Raw genomic sequence first — 19,858 nt, 5'->3', positions numbered from 1 at the left:
AAATATCTTATGAACACATAACGGAGCGCGCCTCGCTAAGATTGGGAATAGTTAGCAAATAGTGATGAATTAACTGCTCATGATCAACTCTTAAAATAATCGGTCTTAAGTCTGACGTCCAGCCTTAATTTTCGTAGTAATGCGATCGAAAATAGCTATGCGACCGCGCTCGATCAGGTGATAAAATATCCACGATTATCATTCGATGTAGTTTTTCCTCCTTTTCATTGGCCAAGAGCCCACCACGTGACCTGCAAATAACTGCCTACAAATAATGGTCTGCTCATACGTAGTACCCTCTAAATGTGTTTTACTGCAAAGAAGATTCTGCGTATTTGTAACCACATCGTTTACCTGAGTTGTCAGAGAGTGGTTTAAACATGAAAACAAACTTAGTGACTAAATGATAAAATAATTATTGAACTCGGTCATCGCAAAATATCTTTTATTTTAATAAACTTTATTGGGAATGATATATAATAAAGTAAAAACGAAAACAAAAACAAGAAGAAATTGAAGATAATAGTTCCCAAAAGGGAAAGGGCGAACGGGACGAGAGTACCCATGCGAGGCGCTTCCCAGCTGATTGGTCAGTGTCGCGCAGATCAATTATTTGCTTCAGCCTTCGTAGATAATTGATCTACTCACCACTGACAAATCACGATATTTTGCTCAACATCGTCCAGTAATTTTTATCTATCTGTAGCTCACACAGATGAGATTGAGACCTCAACATTTTACAATTATTTTATCATCTTGATGCGCTTTATTTGTACTTCATTTTTGGTTTGAACCGTCTCTGTCACTCACGGTTGTATGGCATATTTACTTTTTTAAGGCATCATTTACGTTTTTAAGGGTCTCCACAGACTAGACATTTAGTTGTCGACAACTCATCGTGTCCGATGCAAGCATTCCACACATTAGAGTGTTAGTTGTCGACCACTAAGTCAGATCAGCGAGAACTTGGGAACTAACGTTCACTAGGCATTTTCACAACACAATACGCATGTTCAAATATGTGTCATGACAGTTACATTTGCGACAGCTAAAGCAGTTTCTCTTTTCGAATAGGGAAACTGCTTAGTTGTCGACGACTAAAAATTTAGCGTTTAGTTGTCGACAACTCATGACACACCAGGTTTTTTAGTTGTCGATAACATTCGTCTAACATTTTAGTTGTCGAGAACAAATAGTTATCGAAAACTAAGTGCCTTGTCTGTGGAGGCCTTAAGGCATCTTTGAGAGAATGGATGTAATTTTCAAGTGGTGTATTATATTTTCAACCCAGAATACCAGCCAAGCAAGAGAATGAGTATTTGTTGTTTTTGCAAACTGGTTCTTAGTTTGGTAATGTCCAAATAGACCTTATCACGGTTCTTGTCTGAACCAAATTTGAGGGACGTAGCTGAGCTAGAAAGCGTTCAGTGGAGTTTAACGCAGCTACATCCCAAATTCATTGGTATAGATGCAATCCTTTGACTAAGATCTTTGCTTTCCACATATAACTCAATTTTTAAGAAAATTATTTGCCATCGGGTTAACAAACAAACACTTTAATTTCTGACGCATGTTACTTTCCAAGGGACGACAACTACATGTATCAGACCGATTTTTCCGAGACATAAACATTCTATTGTCTTATTGTCCACCACTAATGGCCAGATAGTGTCTCTCCGCAGATAAACACTATCGTATCACGTGATCAGTTTAAACCAATAGGAATCTGGCAAAATGTAATGCAGTGTGGCGAACTATGATTTGAATTAATTTGGACCTTTCCGTGTGCAAGTTGAACCAAGATGGCTACATATTTGTTCTGTTTGAAAATAAATGAAAAGAAAAAAATTCCTCTTACTGCCAATTTTGTATTTGAATTTTTCCATCTAATTATTTCCAAACTGGACCAGAATTTGCAGTAATGCCGTTAGCTGTAAGAAACATCTGTGATCATAAGAACATGTGAATTTCATTCGGTATCACATGACATTAGCTGTGTGTAACAGCTGCTAAGATCCTCAACCCAACGTCACTGTTTCCCTGATAATTACTGAAACATCTGTCAAGCCTGTTAACAATGCTTACAGATCGAGTCACCCTACTAGTTTAGCTCTACAGTTATTTTTTTCTATATATTATGTTTCACTTCACACTTCAGGCACCAGAAGCTTGTAGGTATTCTGTTCTGGGCATAATTTTGTTAAGGAATTTCCTCTTTTTCTCTCCGGCATCTCTCCGGATTACACAACTAAATCTTTTTAGTATTCGGATAGATATGAGACACTTCCAGTTTAATAAGAAGAGAAAATGGCTTTTCCTTCAGTTGCAGTCTAATTTTTGAAGGTTGTCATTTTTACTCGTGCTTAGGCCTGGGTGAAATCGGGCAGGATACACTTAAAAATTCGAGGTTTGAAATGGATGTTCGACACGGAAAATTAAATGAAATCAAAAAGGATTTTTTCAATTTTTTTATTGCGCCAGAAAAAAATATTGAAAAGTCTGCCATTAAACTCACAAAATAGGCCATCACGATAGAGAAACAAAACACCATGCGTTTAACTCTAGAGAGCAGTCTTACCATAGGAATAACTCGAAGAAAAATCTCAAGGAACACATTTAGCACAGTTAACGTATGGTTGAACTCGCAACAGCTCCCTCAACTGACTGTTCACAAATTCTTGGTTTGAGAACGTGCTTAAGTTAACATTTGCCGAAAATGGTTCGGAAACACCTTGGCAAACAAAAGCTACAACCAAAATTTTATGTACAGCTGAAATAAAAAACATTACTTTTTCGGCACAAAACTACTGAGCGACGACTCAACTAAATGTCCAGCAGGAACTTTTGGAATCCGCTCGCTCGGCCGGCTGTATTTCCGATTCTCTATCATGACACAAGAAATCTGTGAAGGCATCTGATGTCTTCAGGCATAACTAAAGGCCGTCTCTTTTAAAGTCAATGTTATTCAGTCACTAGGGGTTACGGTTATGTGTTACACAATCATAATAATGATATTTTTCACGCTTAAGACAATACAAGACAAGACAAGCAAGAAAACATGTACTTGTAACACAGAATTTGTGAGGTTAAATACTGACATAAGTTAAAATTATCGACACGGTAGCTGGTCAACCAAAATATTAATTACTATAGGGTGCTGAAACTAGTTGGGTGACCAGCATCGCGGTATAAGACCCTGGCCATTACACATATGTTATCGCAGTACGTTTAAGTTATTCCGCGAAAGTCGAAAATTGGAGAAAACGGTCAGATTGAGTTCAAAATGGCAGATGTAAGGTAAAGATAATGCTTGCTTTCATTTGGTAGATCTGTCTTCGAAGACCGATAAAATAACCTGGCAGATTAGTGAGCTGGTTAGTTTGTTGGCTAAAAACTATTGCCGTATCTAAACTAGTAGATTCTACTGAACACTGACAACTCATAAGAAATGTTAACATAAAGCTAGAAATCAGAAATGAAATGGGGGGCAAAGTATATTTATCTTGGACGTAAGACACTCAAACTAATGCCTCATGAGATGATAAGGAACAGAAAGAAACGTAATGATATGAACAGAACAGAGCACATTTTGTAATGAAAAGTGTCAGTTGTGTTCACTGAGTCTTTGGCGAATCAGAATTAAATTATACTTGTTATGATATCTACATCATTTAAAGAGGTAAATACAGGTACCTTAATTTGATCCTAACCCGTTTCGAGCCGTTAATACGAGGACACTTTTATCGCCCAGCGGTGAACAACATAACCGGTGCGACCCACTGCCTGGTTACCGGCCGTCTACTTTAGCAGTCGTCACGGACGTTAACAAATGTTCCGCTCAGATGAATTTGCTTACGCCGATTTTGCTTCATTTTGGAAACAATGTTTTATTGTTGTTGTTTTCTTCTTTGGTAACTGCGCTCGTCAATTTCTTGGACAATGGCCTGTTTGATTCATTTTTTCACTAGAACCACGAGCTATCTAAACCTTGTGTTTTTTTCGCCGGAAAAAGCCTGGTACACCCCGGATTTTATACATTGAATGTGTACTTCGTGTTCTTCATGATAAAATAGCGAGCTGGCAGTTTTATATTCTCTGAAGTTTGATCTGGGACCGGTAATAATCCTTAAAGGTACCGTTAATTACATTTTAAAACCAATGTTACAGAACGGAGATTTCGGTATTTCCTTGGATAATCCTAGACCACTTAATTACATAGATTTTTAACGATAAAACCATAATTACAAATCCGCGCTTTAAACGAGGTATTCAATAGTTCAGTCGATAAGCCTTCCATGAGAATTATCTATTTGCTGCGGAAGCTTAAAATTTCCACGTTAATGTTTTTGTCAGTGCGTGATGATTGTCTTTTTGCTACAATTCTGTCACTTCCTGTAAATAAACTTTCCTTGGGTTAATTTTTTAAACGGCTAAAACTCCGTGACTGATTTATGTTTTTTTATCATTATTATTTAACATCTTCAGAATTAATTGAAGCGCGCTTAATTTCTTCTGTGCGAACAAAAAATAGGTTATTGCCCGTCGTATTTTCTTTTCTCTGCGCACGGTTGTTATCGTTGCCAGTATTTTTTTTATGAATGTTAAAATGAATTTATCTTGGGTGTGAATTTCAATGCCCCGAAGGTTAAATCCTTTCTCGTTAATAATACGAAATTTTGTGTGTATGTTTCTACTTAAATATTTAAACGGGCGAATTTGAAGAATGCTCAGTAATATTGTGGTGAATGCAACACGTTTGAATGTTCTGTGCTTTTGGGTGAAAAGCTTATCAAATTGGACGTCAGCAAATGTTCACAAAATACCCGTTAATATGATAGCACACAGCAGCTGTGTTTACGGCGTAAAGTGCACGAAGTTTCCGCGATTCTCCTATATCCATCAATTACAAAGCCTGATGGTTGATCTCATTGAGTAATAAAAGAACTAAGCGCTGATTGGTGGACACAATATGCAAATTACATGACCAGACGTTCGGCTTTTCTATATTTCTGAATTAATGCGCTCTCTTTCGGTGATTTCTTGTTCAGGATGAATTTTGATGAATGAATAATCTTCCCTGCTCATTTTCCATGACGTGCTCTTTTCGTATAACAGGTGACAAGGAAAACCAAGTCCAAATGTTTCCATGGCGGACGAATCGAAAGATCCCATCAAAAACTCAGAAAACAAGCTACGAGCGGCTACTGAGGTTTTCCAGCGCAAATATCGCTCAATGTCCACTTATGGGGAACAAGTCATCGATGATGCAAACCGTTCGAAGAAAGCGCTTTTCTGTTTACCGGAAGACAACCCTGTAAGATTCTACTGCAAAAAGATCGTCGAATCCAAGTATCCTTTGCTGAAGAACTTTAAAAAATAATCATCATCGTAACTAATATATTTTTGCTTGAATTTTCATCAGTTAGTCCCTTTTGTTCATGACACTTGTGTTATATTTAACTATATTACCTTACGGCTTGCCGATACCTCATGGTTTGGTTGATGTAATTTTAATTTCAAGCTGCCTTAAGTCTGCCCGCGATCAGTGTTCAGAATCGCCCGCGATTTTGTCGAGATCATCACGGCGACTTCCAGAGCGTGTCATCAGAAATGTTGACACGATGTAGAATACGATTACTCCAAACCTTAAAATTAAATTTTTCAGATTGGAAATTCTGCGTGATATTTTTCGTTTCTATTCCCTGACGATTCAATGTTTATATTACAGCGCCTAGGCACTTGCAACTCTTTTTGCATTTTATTTTATCTTATTTTATTTTTATTATATTGGAGTAACAAAAATTAGTTGCAAAATTGGTTGCTGTGTTGCTGTTTTCGTTAACTCTTAGTCCAGAAAGTTTGAATATTTCATTTTACTGACTATCGCCGCAAATTGTGTCGTTCTAATGTTGGAAGAGCCACTACCCAATGGAGATACAACAGATCGCAACAAAAAACTGGTAAGAAATGATTTTAATGTCTTCACTAACCAAAGATGCCATTTAAGTGAGGACTCCATCTCGGCGCAATTGCTTAAGGAAGCCATTTCAGTGCAGCCAGTACTTCAACAAAATTCAAGAACAAGAAACAAAATTTAAAGAAAATTGCCAAAAGAGTGTATGTGTTACGGCTGACGGGAATTTATCACCACGGCGATGTATTTATAACATTTTTCAGTTGATTTTCTGCTTTAATTTTAACAGGAAGAATCTGAAAAGTATTTTGTTATCATTTACTGTATTGAGGCTGCAACGAAGATTATTGCTAATGGATTTCTGCTTCATAAGGATGCGTACCTGCGAAATGGCTGGAATATCTTGGATTTTGTGGTGGTTGTCGTTGGGTAAGGTTTTTATTTATCTAAGTGACAGTAGAGTTTGCGTACATTAACATTCTGTTCCTTCAGCTGTCTTTATTGTCAATGCTATTTGGGCCGGAAATTTCATTTGCAGATGAATGACTCATGGGTCGCGGGAAACAGAGCGGCTTGGCATAATTCAAGAAAAAAAACCTAACCAAACGATTTCTGATTCTATTACTCTCGCCATTTTAGAAGAACTCCTGTTGTGCGAATGACGAGAAAAAATAAACCAGAATGAATTATCAAAGAGTTTTGTTTAAGATCAGCTAGGGATGCACCAGCAGGTCTTATTGAAATTTGCTCTCATTTCGCCGGCAATAAAATCGTCTTCAGAATAAATATTCTAAACAAGCAAAACATTCGCAGAATCTGGCGAATATTAAGTTCTATATATATCACACAGCTGTGTTGTTATGGTATTAATCCGACGAGCAAAAGAAAATTCACGAACCAGGAGCTTTTTTTAAAATGGACTTTTCCTTATCAGTGAAGTTAGATGCGAGTTTCGGGCTGTTATATTTTATATATAAATATATTTTTGTATGTTCTGCGGGCAGCCGGGTGCTAGCTTAAAAATGTTTTTTGTAAAGCGAAATACCCTTTACCTTTTAGAACGAACAAGATTTAAAAAGTTTTTTTAGTTCACAATTTGTAGCCCTTGAACGAATGAATGAATGAATGAATGAATGAATGAATGAATGAATGAATGAATGAATTTTCGAGCAGAATAGTGAATAGCATACTTATAAATTTCGGTTCGACCTCTTATCGGGTGCCAATGATATTACGGTGAGCCGAGCGGCATACAGATTACAATAGTTCCAACTCTAAGTATTTTCCTCACGGCAGTCAATCTTGCCATTGTTAACCTTCATTTATTTGATGTTTCTGAACATAAGGACCGTATAAATATTGCTGGCATTGTTTTAAAAGCTAAGCAGTAAGTGCTAACAATATAAAACATTTGCAAAAAATCGCCTGTTCAACGAATTAAGCGAACAATGGACATAAATGCATGCTAACGCCTAACAATGACTGGATGGTTCTTGATTGTTCTTTTTCATGCGCTTTTAAGAGTCGCTTTCTTTGTTTCAATGCACACCCGGTTCACAACTGCAGCGCTCGGCCGGTGGAAAATTGAGAAGAGTCAAATTTCTTCTTTTTTAGCTTTCTTGCTTGAATGAAAGCCGAGATCCAAAGCCTGCAGCACAAATGCGTTGAAACTGATATATCGGCAAGACAACTCGTGTTTTCTGTTTTTTAGCTTTCTTGCTTGAATGAAAGCCAAGATCCAAAGCCTGCAGCACAAATGCGTTGAATCTGATATATCGGCAAGACAACTCGTGTTAAGATATTTTTAGACGAACAAGGATAAGTAAAATTAAAGCCCCACAGGGACACCTTCCTCGTTCTTAGTAGCTTGGTTAGGATTACCGGTCCTGTGTTATCTTTTAGCCTGGAAGGAAAATCGATCCGCGTAAAGACGAAATTAAAAATTAAACAGATGTTTAAAAACGTGGCTTAATCTTTGTTTAATTCTGGAATAAAAATTGTTAAATTGTCTTTGAGATAGTGCTCAGCGAATTTCACAGTTCTTGCTATTTATTTAATTGTTCATGAAAACTCTATCCGCTGTCAGAATTGCATTAAAATTTTTTTTTCGATCTGTTTTAGCGGTTTATTAACCCTTATGGAAATTGGCCTGTATAGGAACAAAATATCTGATTTAGAATCTAAATTAAGTGTCATTTTCACCATGAGGGAACACATTTTTTTTTTCAATTTATGCCATGTACACGTCCAGCATATAACTTGCTTCTCAAATTTATATGGTTGTGGCTTTTTGGTTTCACGATTTTTACCTCCGTACATCTAGTTTCTAATATGAATATCAATAATGAAAAGTGCATTGTCTTCCTCTGTCAAAACTGAAAGGTTGCTCTATAGTTTATGATGAATGCGTTCGGTTATCTTACTGTCCTCCCCTCACTAACTGATTGCTGATCTGCATTTAACTCGTATTTGTTTTCGAAATAAAAATTTCAAACTTTTGGGCGACTTGTCGACATAAAATTTTGCATTCTACACTTCCATAATATGAATGTGTAATCGCGATATTTTGAATATCTCCATACCTTTTTTTCTTCAATATAACTTGTCCGTGTGAACATTGTTTTACCCCAGAAAGGAAACTGAATTCGTTCAAACTACAATCTAATTGCGTTCTTGCCGGATAATGTAAAAAGTCTCAATGTGAATCGAAGGATACAACAAGGAACAATTTTATTGATCATTAGATGTTATATTTATGAGTGACTTATCTTTTACGTGTATGTTCCGAATATTCTTGCGAGCGTAAATCTCTTTTTGCGGATATATTAATCTGATTCTACATTTAAATAACTGAAACAAGATTAAACATTTCAGCGTTTTTGAAGAAACCTTTCTGAGGTAGCCGACGAATTTCCTGTTGCCGTGAATTATACAGACGCTCCGGAAAATACCAAACGTCGCCACTATTGGGAAACGTCCTGTTACTAAGCAACAACTCGACCGCAAAATTGTGGGCTCCGCTGAAATTCAAAACGAAATGAAAACGCTTATTTACTCAACTCATAAAATAAATTGCAGGCAAAACTGGTTAGATAAATATCAGAACGTGCTTTCATAGAAAGGAAGTTTGAGGTATATATAGCATCAAGAGGAAAATACGCAAGTGACAAGACGTTTTTGACCTACAAATGTAAGAAGGTATTGTTTTGCTGTTATTAAATTTAGTTGAACTCTGAGAAAACGTTTGATGCTTTGACAGTTTGTTTTAGGATCACGTCTAAATTGCTCTTTTGCGTTTCCTCTTCCTTGAGTGATCATGCCGCAAGACATTTATAATCCATTTCTGTGACAGGCTGGCTTATCGACAAAGTGAATCAGTAATTAGTCAACTTTATAGGAGCGTTAAATAACCTTTTAGCTAAAAGGAATCAAGCTGTATCAGGAATTGTGTTCGTGTTATGTCTTGAGAAAGATGCAAGGGTGTCTTGTTTTTATGTTCAAATTTCTGGCCTTAACTTCTCGACATCATAACTAATGCCCATATTCAAGTTACTGTAGGTTAAAAATATATCTAACGCCACATTTTCAGCCTACCTTTTTTCGAGTGAAGTGCATCTCAATATTTTTACTGTGTTTATGCATATATTCTTCGCCTTTTCACGGTTTATTGATTATCATTTTTCTCCCTAAGGGAAAATTGGACTTCCCGAAAGATCACGACTTTATAGTCCTTATCAGAAACACATCATATTTGTCTTGTCTGGTGTTTTAATTCTTAAATCTTTTGTTCGCTTGCCAGATACAAACTTAATTTCTTATCAATTTCTTCTTTTTCTTGACGTAATTCCACTCACGGAGTCCAAACTCGATTATACAATGGGTGACGGATGACGTCAATGTCCGGACACTTAGTTCCTCTTTAATGATGCTGTCACTGGTAGTTTGAAATTGACCGTATTATGACTGATTTTCCGTTCATAATATCCCACCCCTGTCCAAATGTATTCATTACGAGCTGTTCAGTTCTGATGACTTGTTTATACGTTTCCCAGCTGTCTCTGACGGGTTAGCAATGCAAGCACTATTTTCCGAACTTAATTTTCTAATGATTAACAATACATAAATTAACGTGTAACAATTTTTGTTAATATATTGACTCTTCAAACCCACGTAATTTGCAGATTTACACGAGGCTAGTATTTTATTGCTAGCTAATTTCCATTTTTAGGCTGAGGCTATATTAGTGCTAAAGACTGTTTTGATTGACAAGGTCACATGACCGGCAGCTGGAAAGGCTTGTGGCGCATTTGTTGCTTGCTCGTCTTTATCTATTTATTGTTTTCAACCATGTTAAACTTTAGAATGATTTGAATGACAGCACATTCAAAAAATCACTTTCTAGATCGAGAACTTTCACAAGCAAAGTAAAAACTGCATTATATCCTTGCACACGACGGCTGCGCCCGCAGTACGAGCGGCTGTCAAAACCGAGCTGACCCATCGAAACGACACGATAATAGCCTTTTTCTTCGCAGCTAACATTAAATATTGGCATTGCTAAGTTGCTCTGGCCACTTCTAATGCTTAAGTTGAGAATTCTTGGTTTAGAAGGACGATAAACAGCATAATTGGTTCAAAATGACACAACTATTTGGCGACAGCCATCGAAGAGCCAAACGCGGGTGACTTATTTTTTGGCGCCAAATCAAAAGCTTAGAGACACTGAAATGTTTGATCTTTTTTTTTTTTTTTTTTACTTTTTATAATCTGATATGGTTTTATGATAATTCCCTTTTCGTGAATATTCGATGCCATCACCAGTGAGAAACGATGCCCGACTTCAATGCCTTTCTTGTTAACATGTATTTGACATTAGGACAGTACAGTTTTTCCAACTTGCTGAATCCTGATTGGTCGATTCAAATTTCAGGCGATTAGCCGTGTGCAAGGATGTCATGGGTCGAGTCTTATTACTATGTGGGCTGATATGTTATTTAACAGGTTGGTTGGTATGATATCTGACCTGGAGATTTCAGGAGATGGTGATAGCAACAGCATCAAAGAATCTGAGTCGCTGAAGGTCCTCCGGGCAGTGCGAGTGCTCCGTCCCCTTAAAATAGTTTCTGGAATACCAAGTGAGTGAAACTTGTGCAGCTGCTCTGTTGTCACTAGTCTGCCTGTTCTAACTAATTAACGCAATCATCATTTTTCTAACCGCAATAATAATCATAATCAAATTTGGACTCAATCTAAAGAGCGACACGAAAAAGAAAACATTTAACCATGCAAACAAACAATTCGGCCAACGTATTAACACCCTGGTGCCTACGTGATTTATCATTTGGGAGGTCACAACTGCGCAATTTGCCACACGTGAACTGATCGCAGGAGAGTATGTGCAAACAGAACAATTGTAATCTCCCAAATGAATCGTCACATGATTTAATTGGGTAGTCCTTAAGCACATTGGTGTTCAGGCAGTTGTACATTATACGTTTTTGTCACTGAAGTGTTCGCTCTCCCAAAAAGTTGCTAAAATACTTGGATAAAAAATCGTTATTTTGGTTCTAAATTTTTCACCCTAACAATGGCTGGCAACGAAGTATAACTGTTTATCAACTACCTTACTTCTCAGGTGAAACCGCTGACATGAGCTCAGTTTCCACTCAATTTACTTATTCCGAATTTGTTTGTACAAAAAACGTCACTTAAGGTTATTCTATAATAATAATAATAATAATAATAATAATAATAATAATATTTAGTGAGGGAATCCAACTCGCCAAAGGCGATTTTCAGTGGAGCCCTCCTAAATAAAAATCACCTAAAAATGACATGGGGAGTGCGGCAAGCAACATGGCGTCAAGTATCACGGGTTTACGGTGCTCCCGCTATTTTTGCTTTTTACTCCTTATATATGTTGTCCTCTTCACTTTTTCGCCTCAAATACCGCTACTTCCAACTCATCGCACCGATAGCGGCATTTTACGCGTTGCCAGAGATGTTAGCCAGCCAAAAGTGTACGATTTACAACTTTCAAGGAGGTCGATTAACTCTTGCAAGACGTCGCCATCGCTAACAAACAGAGAACTCGCTGTTGCTAGCTGCCGCTTAGCACGTTCAGCGTCGTTCGCACTTCTACTTATTTGTCTTGCCCGCGACGTCGCACTAAATCCTGGCACTGTTACACCACCAAGTCTTTCTGTGAGAGATTTTACGCAGTGTCAAGGACTAAAGATCGCACGATCTCAAGCATTGCATTGCGCATCCCTACTACGCATAATTTCACGCGTGATTAGCGCAAGCGCATTAAAAAATGGCGGCTTTTTCTTTACAGCTGGACCTCGCCATAGAGGTAAATCGTCATTTTCTCGCAAACGAGTATGGTGACCTATCATTTTTTTCTGTTGTTTTGAATTGAGTAATAAATTTTTTGTAAAATAATTATGGACCAATTCTCAGTGTAGAACAAAAAGCAATCGTCGGAAACGTGAATTTAGCAAGCAATCGTGACTACAATCATGGTGCTATTATAAAGATTTATATAGGTATAAACAAGGTGCTGTTGCTCCTAAACGAACATGTGGACCCCTCATTTTTATTTCAAAATTTAAGTTCCTATAATATAAAAAAATCAATAGGCAAAGTTTCACAAAAATCTCAGTGCAGGTTCTATTTCAGTGGAATGACCTTAAATATGACCGTAATATGTGGGGACATCCCTAGTATGGTGCCATTGCGCTTTTGGTTGTCTCCTTCTCCAATGCTTTTTGTTTGTTTGTTTTTGTTTTTAGTTAGTTATCTTAATTATTCATAATGTATTCGTATTGTATGGATTAAATCGTAATAAATAAATAAATAAATAAATAAATAAATAAAAATGCTCAAATAATGCCGAATGCTCTTGCTAAAAACCTATCGGTTTAATTTTGCGTAGTATCCCCCTTGCATCTTGCAACTTTAACAGATATCGTCAATTTAACATTATGTTATCTTTTCTATGTTACAGGCCTTCAAGTTGTAATGAAGTCAATAGCAAGAGCCATGATTCCTCTGCTTCAGATCTTATTCTTAATTTTATTTGTTATCGTAATCTATGCTATAGTAGGGTTAGAGCTTCTTCACGGCAAGTTTCACCTTACATGTTATGACGCCATAACAGGTAAGGAATAACAAACATTGCTCACTCATTACTACTAATTCATTCTACTTTTATGAGATTTGGTTGTAAGTTAATACATTGCCTTTTACTGCGATTTTTTTTTTTTTTTATTCCGACACCTTTATTCGCCTTAGTTCTGTCTTGGACCAAAGACACTTTATCATTGCAGCTCATGAATTCAGCTAAACCCCTGCATTTATTTCATATCTGGTCATACCGCCAGGAAAAAGGCAACTTTTAACTTTTAACCACTCCATTGTGACACCGCCACTCTGTACTGCTCCATGTTAACTACATCGTGAATAGCTTTGCTAGGTTTTTTTCTCTTATATATCTATTTTCAGAATGTTAACTTTTGATATTGATGTTAAAAAGCCCTCTGTCTTCAATAATAAAGCGTCTGTATGAATTGAATTTTTCAGGTGAACTCGATACAAAGTTTACTAGTCCACGTGTTTGCAGCCCACCGGGAAAGGGAGGCCGACCCTGTGAACCAGGCCTTAACTGTACAAGCAAGGAATCGGTTTGGAGTGGACCAAATAAGGGCATAAGCACGTTTGATAATATTTTTCTGTCAATGTTAACAGTATTTCAATGTATCACAATGGAGGGATGGACAGATATCATGTATCACGTGAGTTGAGAGTGAAAAACGTTTTTTCACACCACATGTGTTATATTACGGCACTATTCTGTTTTTCTGATTTCACATGTCTTACACTCTCTATCTCTTTCCCTCCTATGCGCTTCGTGGTTTTTTGTAGACACGAGCGAATATTTCAAAAGGAAATTTTACCTAACAGGTCGGTTACTAGTATCTCCGGTGCTCTTGCCCCTCAACTTAGATACAGCAGCACAGCCGGTTTCTTTATGAACTTCATGATTTTCTTTACTATTAGGTCTTGATAACTACTGTTGAAAGTTAAAAGAGTTCATTTTAACTTGTTCAGGTCCATTGACAAGTAAAGATCTAACAACTTTTCTTTCGCGTGATTGTAGAGTTACGATGCCAGAGACTATAACGCCCGCGTGGTGACTTCAATCATCTACATATCGTTAATCATCATTGGTTCATTCTTTATGCTTAATCTAGTTCTTGGTGTTTTAAGCGGGTAAGTATCAACAAGTTACTTCTTTATTTAAACTGATTAAACGCTTAAAATTTAACTAAACATGATGGTTTCCAATTAAACTATCAATTCCAACTTGAGTCTATTGTAAGAACACGTAAAACATACACACAAGAAATACTATCATGTAACCTAGTTGCCTAACTTAAGTGTACGATAACGAAATGTCACATGGTTTCACATGGCTTCACATCACATGGTTTAACTTCTGTGTTGATAACAGTTTAACTGTTTGTTCTGTTCCTATAATGAAACTGTTATGAGATCCCTCTGCAAATTGAATCTGTCTGTTTTCACTGCCTTGGATACCGCCTGTGTGATATTTCGTGCATATTTTTTTTTCCTTTTCAGTGAGTTTGCGAAAGAAAGAGAAAGAGCTGAAAATCGACGGACATTTTTCAAGTACCGCAGTCGAGAGAAAATAGAAAGACAAGTTAATGCTTACACTGACTGGATAGGGAGAGCGGGTAAGCAGAGCCCCCTTAACACGAAATGCCGGCCATACCACCTTTTTTCATCAAAAAATTAAACATGTGATTAGTTAAACGAACCGAATTAGAACGATCTAAAACTCCCAGGCACTCTCGGTGACCCCCATTGAGGCTGCGCGATCGCGAGTGACCTCATCGAATTTGAACCACTTTTGAGAGTCTCTAGAGCTTAAAACACTAACAGTAAATAGTTAACAACGAATTGCTTTTGATCATGCTCTTAAACTCTGGCAAAAGAAAAAGAAAAGCTCTAGCGAAGAACGGAAAGCTGCAAGAACGCTTAACACCATATGATTGTCATCCATTCGTTGACGCCCCAAAATCAATGAACCTCGTTCTTCACATCACATATATTTTTCGAAAACGGTCGTTCGACTTAATTCAGTATTCTAAAAAAACTCGGCATTAAAAAAAAAAATTAGAATATTAGTCTATACAGAATTACTGAAATAGTTTTGATAAAATAATCATTCAGTCTGTTAACTGGATTATAAACTGATAACTTGTTTGTGTTTTTAGAGGATATACTATTAAGGGAAGAAAGAGAAAAGCACGGAGTTGGTGAAGGTAACTTGAAGATTTTGACGACTTGTACTTAATGTTTACGTTAAGCGGCTGTTTTATAAAAAGAAAACAATCTATTTCAAACTAATGTCCTTCATGAGTCAACCATGATTGAAACCATTGTTTATTTTTGTATTTAGTTCTTTTGTGTCAAAAGCTGTCGATTTATTTTCATAATGATCCTTAAGACTACTGCACAAAATTTTATCTTATAAATTCACTCAAACTTTTATCCTGTCGAGTGTCTGGTTGGGTATCAAGATCTCCTTCTGAGATAAACGATTTTCTTTCTCTGTCGCCACCTATCAATTTTGTAACCATACAGGTGGTCCAAGAGACCCATTGAAGAAGCGCTACAGTCTGTCTGACTCAATCATGCATCTCATAGAGGATCATGGGGAAATGGTGAAGTATCTCAGAAACAAGTCTGAAAGGTACAAACCTGCTGTATACAAAATATATTACATGCCATATATTCATTAGGAAAGCTTTTCATGAGAGTAGTATTTTTTACGGTAACTGCAGAAATTCTCGCGCGCTCATTGGCTAATTTTCATTGCCAATATGCGGACAGACACATATGCGTCAACGAGTGAGAGTGGACAATTTGACAATTTGTTATCGTAAAAAGCAAATTGATGTCAGTTTTTCAGGCGTCTGTCCTGTTATTGACAATGAATTTCTTCATAATGTTGTCAAAGTAGTCTGCGGATCCACTCGGCTATTGCCTCGTGGATCCACAGCTACTCTGACAATGCTATGACGAAATTCATCATCAATAACATGACAGACGCAGGAAAAACTGAAGTCAATTTGTTAAATTGGACGCGGTGAAAGAAACCATTATTACAAGCTAACGAGCAGTTTAGTGCCTTAACGTTTTCACTGTTCCTTTTTAGTTCCAGTACGATGCGGAAAGTCAAGAAAAAAGAAAAGTTATTGCGAATCCAAGTTCGTCACATGGTTAAAAGTCAAGTTTTCTATTGGTCGGTTATAGTGTGTGTTTTCCTCAACACCGTGCTGATGTCTGTTGAGCATTATGGACAACCTGATTGGCTGGAGAAGTTTCAAGGTGAGTACCAATTGTTGTAAAAGAAACAATTGAGTATTTAGACGCACCTATAAGTCTTTTTATTTCAGTATATATCAAAATTACACTTCTAAACAACTATTATTTAACAAATATCCGGAATGCAGATATAAAGTTAAAAAAATTGAAACTTCAATCAGTTCATACAAAATTAACACTGGAAAGATGAACAAATCTGGTTTGAGTGGCAGGTTGGGATTTTAGAACGAGGTCGTTGGCGGTGTTAACGGGTGGCCGCATTAACGGGATTTTCTTATAAGAAATGGGCGTTTCACTGGGACACAAAACGTGGCCGTAATAACTAGGTGACAGTGTTAACGAGGTGACTCATTCAGGAGGATATAACAACCAGGCTTGTCTTTAAGTATAGTAACCCTGCGCATGAGTTGTGTGTATTTACCAGTAAAATGTTTGCTTTAAAACGTTTTCTTATTATTATTGCTGCATTTTTTGTTAATTGTTTCTATTTACCTTCACAGAAATTTCAGAATATGTCTTTCTCAGCATATTTATAGCCGAGATGCTATTAAAAATGTATGGCCTGGGCCCGAGAGTGTACTTCAAGTCGGCGTTCAACAGATTTGACTGTGCGGTAAAATATACACATTTGTTCTTTTACTGGGAAAGTAATTTTTAATAATCAGGCAAATTTATTTTGTATTGAGACATTATACTTTTGAAAGGTTGTTGTGAAACTGTCCTAGGTCCTTTGATTATAAGGAAAGAACACAATGAATGCTGATAAGATTGCGATAGAGGCTAGGATAGTAAAACGTTCTGCTCATCAAATTTTTCGTTAAGCCCAAGAAACATGCTGTCTCTTTTTTCGCTTCCCTACAATACACAAACACTTTATGCCTCTTATTTTTGCCTCTTTTTCTGCAGGTTGTTCTTGGAGGGATTATAGAGATAGTTGTACAGACATTTACTGATTATAGCTTTGGTATAAGTGTTCTTCGTAGTCTTCGTCTTCTAAGAATTTTTAAATTTACGAGGTGAGAAAGAATCACAAGTTTTTCACAAGGTGGAAATATTTCCTTCAACATAACTGTCTCAAATTTGTTTGTTGCAGCTTGAAGAGTAAATGCTTTGTTGCTTTTTGTATAAAATCAAGTTAAAATATTTTGTTTGCAGCAGTTTTTATGAAAATTTGTCACACATTAATAATCTGCAACCTTACCCCTTACCCCTTATATTAGCTTATATCTTGTCGCAAACCTTAAATACTTTTGTACTAAAGAGTAACAACTGGACAATCCCTTGATCATTGTCATATTATTTTGCGGTTGTAGGTTTTGGGCTTCATTACGTAACTTTGTGACGTCATTGTTAAACAGCATGCGGTCCATCCTCAGCCTCATTTTCCTTCTGTTTCTTTTCATCTTCATATTTGCTCTACTTGGTATGCAGCTCTTTGGTGGAAAGTGAGTAAAAAATGTTGGGTTAATGTGAGCCTCAAAAAATGTCGAAGGGTCTATATCCACCAATATCAGTGATGAAAGAGGTTAAAGCCGGGGTACGCTAATGTCCATAATGCCCTTAATAATTGTTGCAAGATTCATTATTTACAAATTTCTTAGACACACTGCATACTTACTTCTTTTTTTTACAACCTAAGAGCAGGCAATGTAACGTGATTCAGTTCTCGGGTTTGGTTTTGCTCCTCCTCACTGTGTGTTTGTTCTTACTGGCAAGAGCTTTACTAATATGTTGAATGAGCTCAACATATCACAGGCATTACATTTAGTGTAACTAGGAAAATTATATTTTGATCAACAGGTTTAGTGAACGTCACGATGCTCCACGAACCAACTTCGACAACTTCCTGAAGGCTATGCTGGCAGTTTTTCAGGTATGTGTGAAGACTTTGTATTTCACCTCTCGGTTGATTCGAGTCTCCACTTAATTTTGAATTTATTTTCATTATTTCAGATTATGACCGGAGAGGACTGGAATGCCGTGATGTATGATGGGATAGTTGCATCAAAAGGACCGCATACAATCACGGGAATGTTATCATCATTGTATTTTGTTTCGCTAGTGATTCTGGGAAATTGTATCCTGAAATTCAATTTACTTGACTAGAACCAATCTTTTACAGAGGGTGTAGGGAGGGTTTAACTTATAGCTGAGAATTGCTCAAAATTGTTGCTTTCAGCTGAGAAATTGCTAGTCTTGTCATCGATAGCTAAGGTCGCAGATCTACATAATCTACTGATAACTGAGAGATGGGCTAAAATGTGGACTGACAGCTGAGAAATCGGCGAAAATTTCGCTAAAATCTGAGATTTCAGCACCCCTACGAAAGCCCTCTTTTTAGAGGCATGCCATGTCAACTCTGATAATTCACTGAAAGCTGCTTGGTATGTTCACAGACGATTGAGTGAACCATTATAAGTGGTTTCATGACGTCGTTGTAAGGAGACAGTTACGTCATTGTTTTTGCATATCAGCAATTTCCTAGACATAGTATATTTTTCTTTTACCCCACCGCGGCCATCTCCATAACGTGCTGTAAATGGGGAGTACTGCAATGTTACAAAATTTAAGCAAGTAACTAGCATCCCGTCCAGGACGCATTGAAAGCGAATAAAGGTTAAGTAAATGAGAAAATGAGTTCTCTACATTCTCTACATATAAACAGCTTAAATTAATTAGGTTTTCTTAACCAAACTACACCAGACACGTTACTAAATGTATTTTTAGCCATCGCAGTAGACAACTTGGCAAACGCACAGGCCGTGACGCAAGACGAAAAAGAGGAACAAAGACAGCTAGAAGCCATGAGAAAAAAGAGGCTTGAAAAAAAAAGGGACGGATGGGCTAAAGCTCGGCAGATTCCTGTTCTTATGGCCATAAAAAATATTAACCATAGCAAAAATGACAACGACAATCCATTTCACAACATGAAACCAGTGTATCCATCTTTGGATCATGTGTCTCCAAGGTAACTAGCAGTACCAGTGTTTTCCGTGTGTTGAAAATGTATTCCAGGAAAACAGCTTACTTAAACAAAATTTTTCGTAATTCAGGTGTACAAATAAGAGCGAGTAATTGTTGGATAAAAACTATAGACTAGAGTATCCCAGGAAAGTAGTTTATTCGTTCGATGCTGGAGTTTAGAACAGCCACTCGTAAACTGTCAGGCACCTCTCATCCCTAGCTTTGAAACAGATCAACGTTACTTAAGCTGATGACAACGCAATCGGCTCACAACAAATATGCTTTGCCCAAACAAATATCCATTATTTCAAATGTGTGTTTACCCGTATCCAAACTATCATTCATATTATGGTTTGAATCCAAGAGTATCAGTGGTTCATCTAGTGTGATTGTCTGAGGTTGTCGAAACGTTTGTCACTAACAACAATTCATTTAGAAACTATCCTCAGCCAGAAGATCGCAGTAGGAGAACGATGATAATACAGTTCTCTTTATTTCCATTTTAGGGGAGCGAGATGGAACAAGAAGTCAGCTTTAAGGGTAAGACAGAGACTCCTAACATGA

At 37.0% G+C, this 19,858-nt stretch overlaps 1 protein-coding gene across 3 annotated transcripts in view; it reads left to right on the top strand.

Moving 5' to 3' along the window:
* LOC110051702 (voltage-dependent L-type calcium channel subunit alpha-1D-like) overlaps positions 1-19,858 on the top strand; it is a 43,777-nt gene that overhangs the window by 1,909 nt on the left and 22,010 nt on the right. For 2 of the 3 annotated variants that reach the window (XM_020757761.2, XM_020757762.2), the window contains exons 1-18: positions 4,982-5,349; positions 5,855-5,960; positions 6,204-6,343; positions 10,916-11,049; positions 12,924-13,076; positions 13,499-13,710; positions 14,076-14,188; positions 14,558-14,673; positions 15,217-15,264; positions 15,587-15,695; positions 16,161-16,333; positions 16,831-16,943; positions 17,237-17,346; positions 17,644-17,775; positions 18,131-18,203; positions 18,284-18,407; positions 19,034-19,298; positions 19,801-19,834. In XM_020757761.2, coding sequence (XP_020613420.2) covers positions 5,147-5,349; positions 5,855-5,960; positions 6,204-6,343; positions 10,916-11,049; positions 12,924-13,076; positions 13,499-13,710; positions 14,076-14,188; positions 14,558-14,673; positions 15,217-15,264; positions 15,587-15,695; positions 16,161-16,333; positions 16,831-16,943; positions 17,237-17,346; positions 17,644-17,775; positions 18,131-18,203; positions 18,284-18,407; positions 19,034-19,298; positions 19,801-19,834 — 2,358 coding nt within the window. In that variant the 5' untranslated portion in view covers positions 4,982-5,146. Of the gene's footprint in view, positions 1-4,981; positions 5,350-5,854; positions 5,961-6,203; positions 6,344-10,915; positions 11,050-12,923; positions 13,077-13,498; positions 13,711-14,075; positions 14,189-14,557; positions 14,674-15,216; positions 15,265-15,586; positions 15,696-16,160; positions 16,334-16,830; positions 16,944-17,236; positions 17,347-17,643; positions 17,776-18,130; positions 18,204-18,283; positions 18,408-19,033; positions 19,299-19,800; positions 19,835-19,858 lie in introns of those variants that run through there. The other variant, XM_089277182.1, reaches the window with a different exon arrangement.

This window comes from Orbicella faveolata, unplaced genomic scaffold, assembly GCF_042242905.1.
Source record: "Orbicella faveolata isolate gen_17 unplaced genomic scaffold, um_ofav_v1 contig_46, whole genome shotgun sequence".
Lineage (NCBI taxonomy): Eukaryota > Metazoa > Cnidaria > Anthozoa > Scleractinia > Merulinidae > Orbicella > Orbicella faveolata.
Note: the sequence above shows the minus strand (reverse complement) of the source record. Positions and strands in the feature narration are given on the sequence as shown.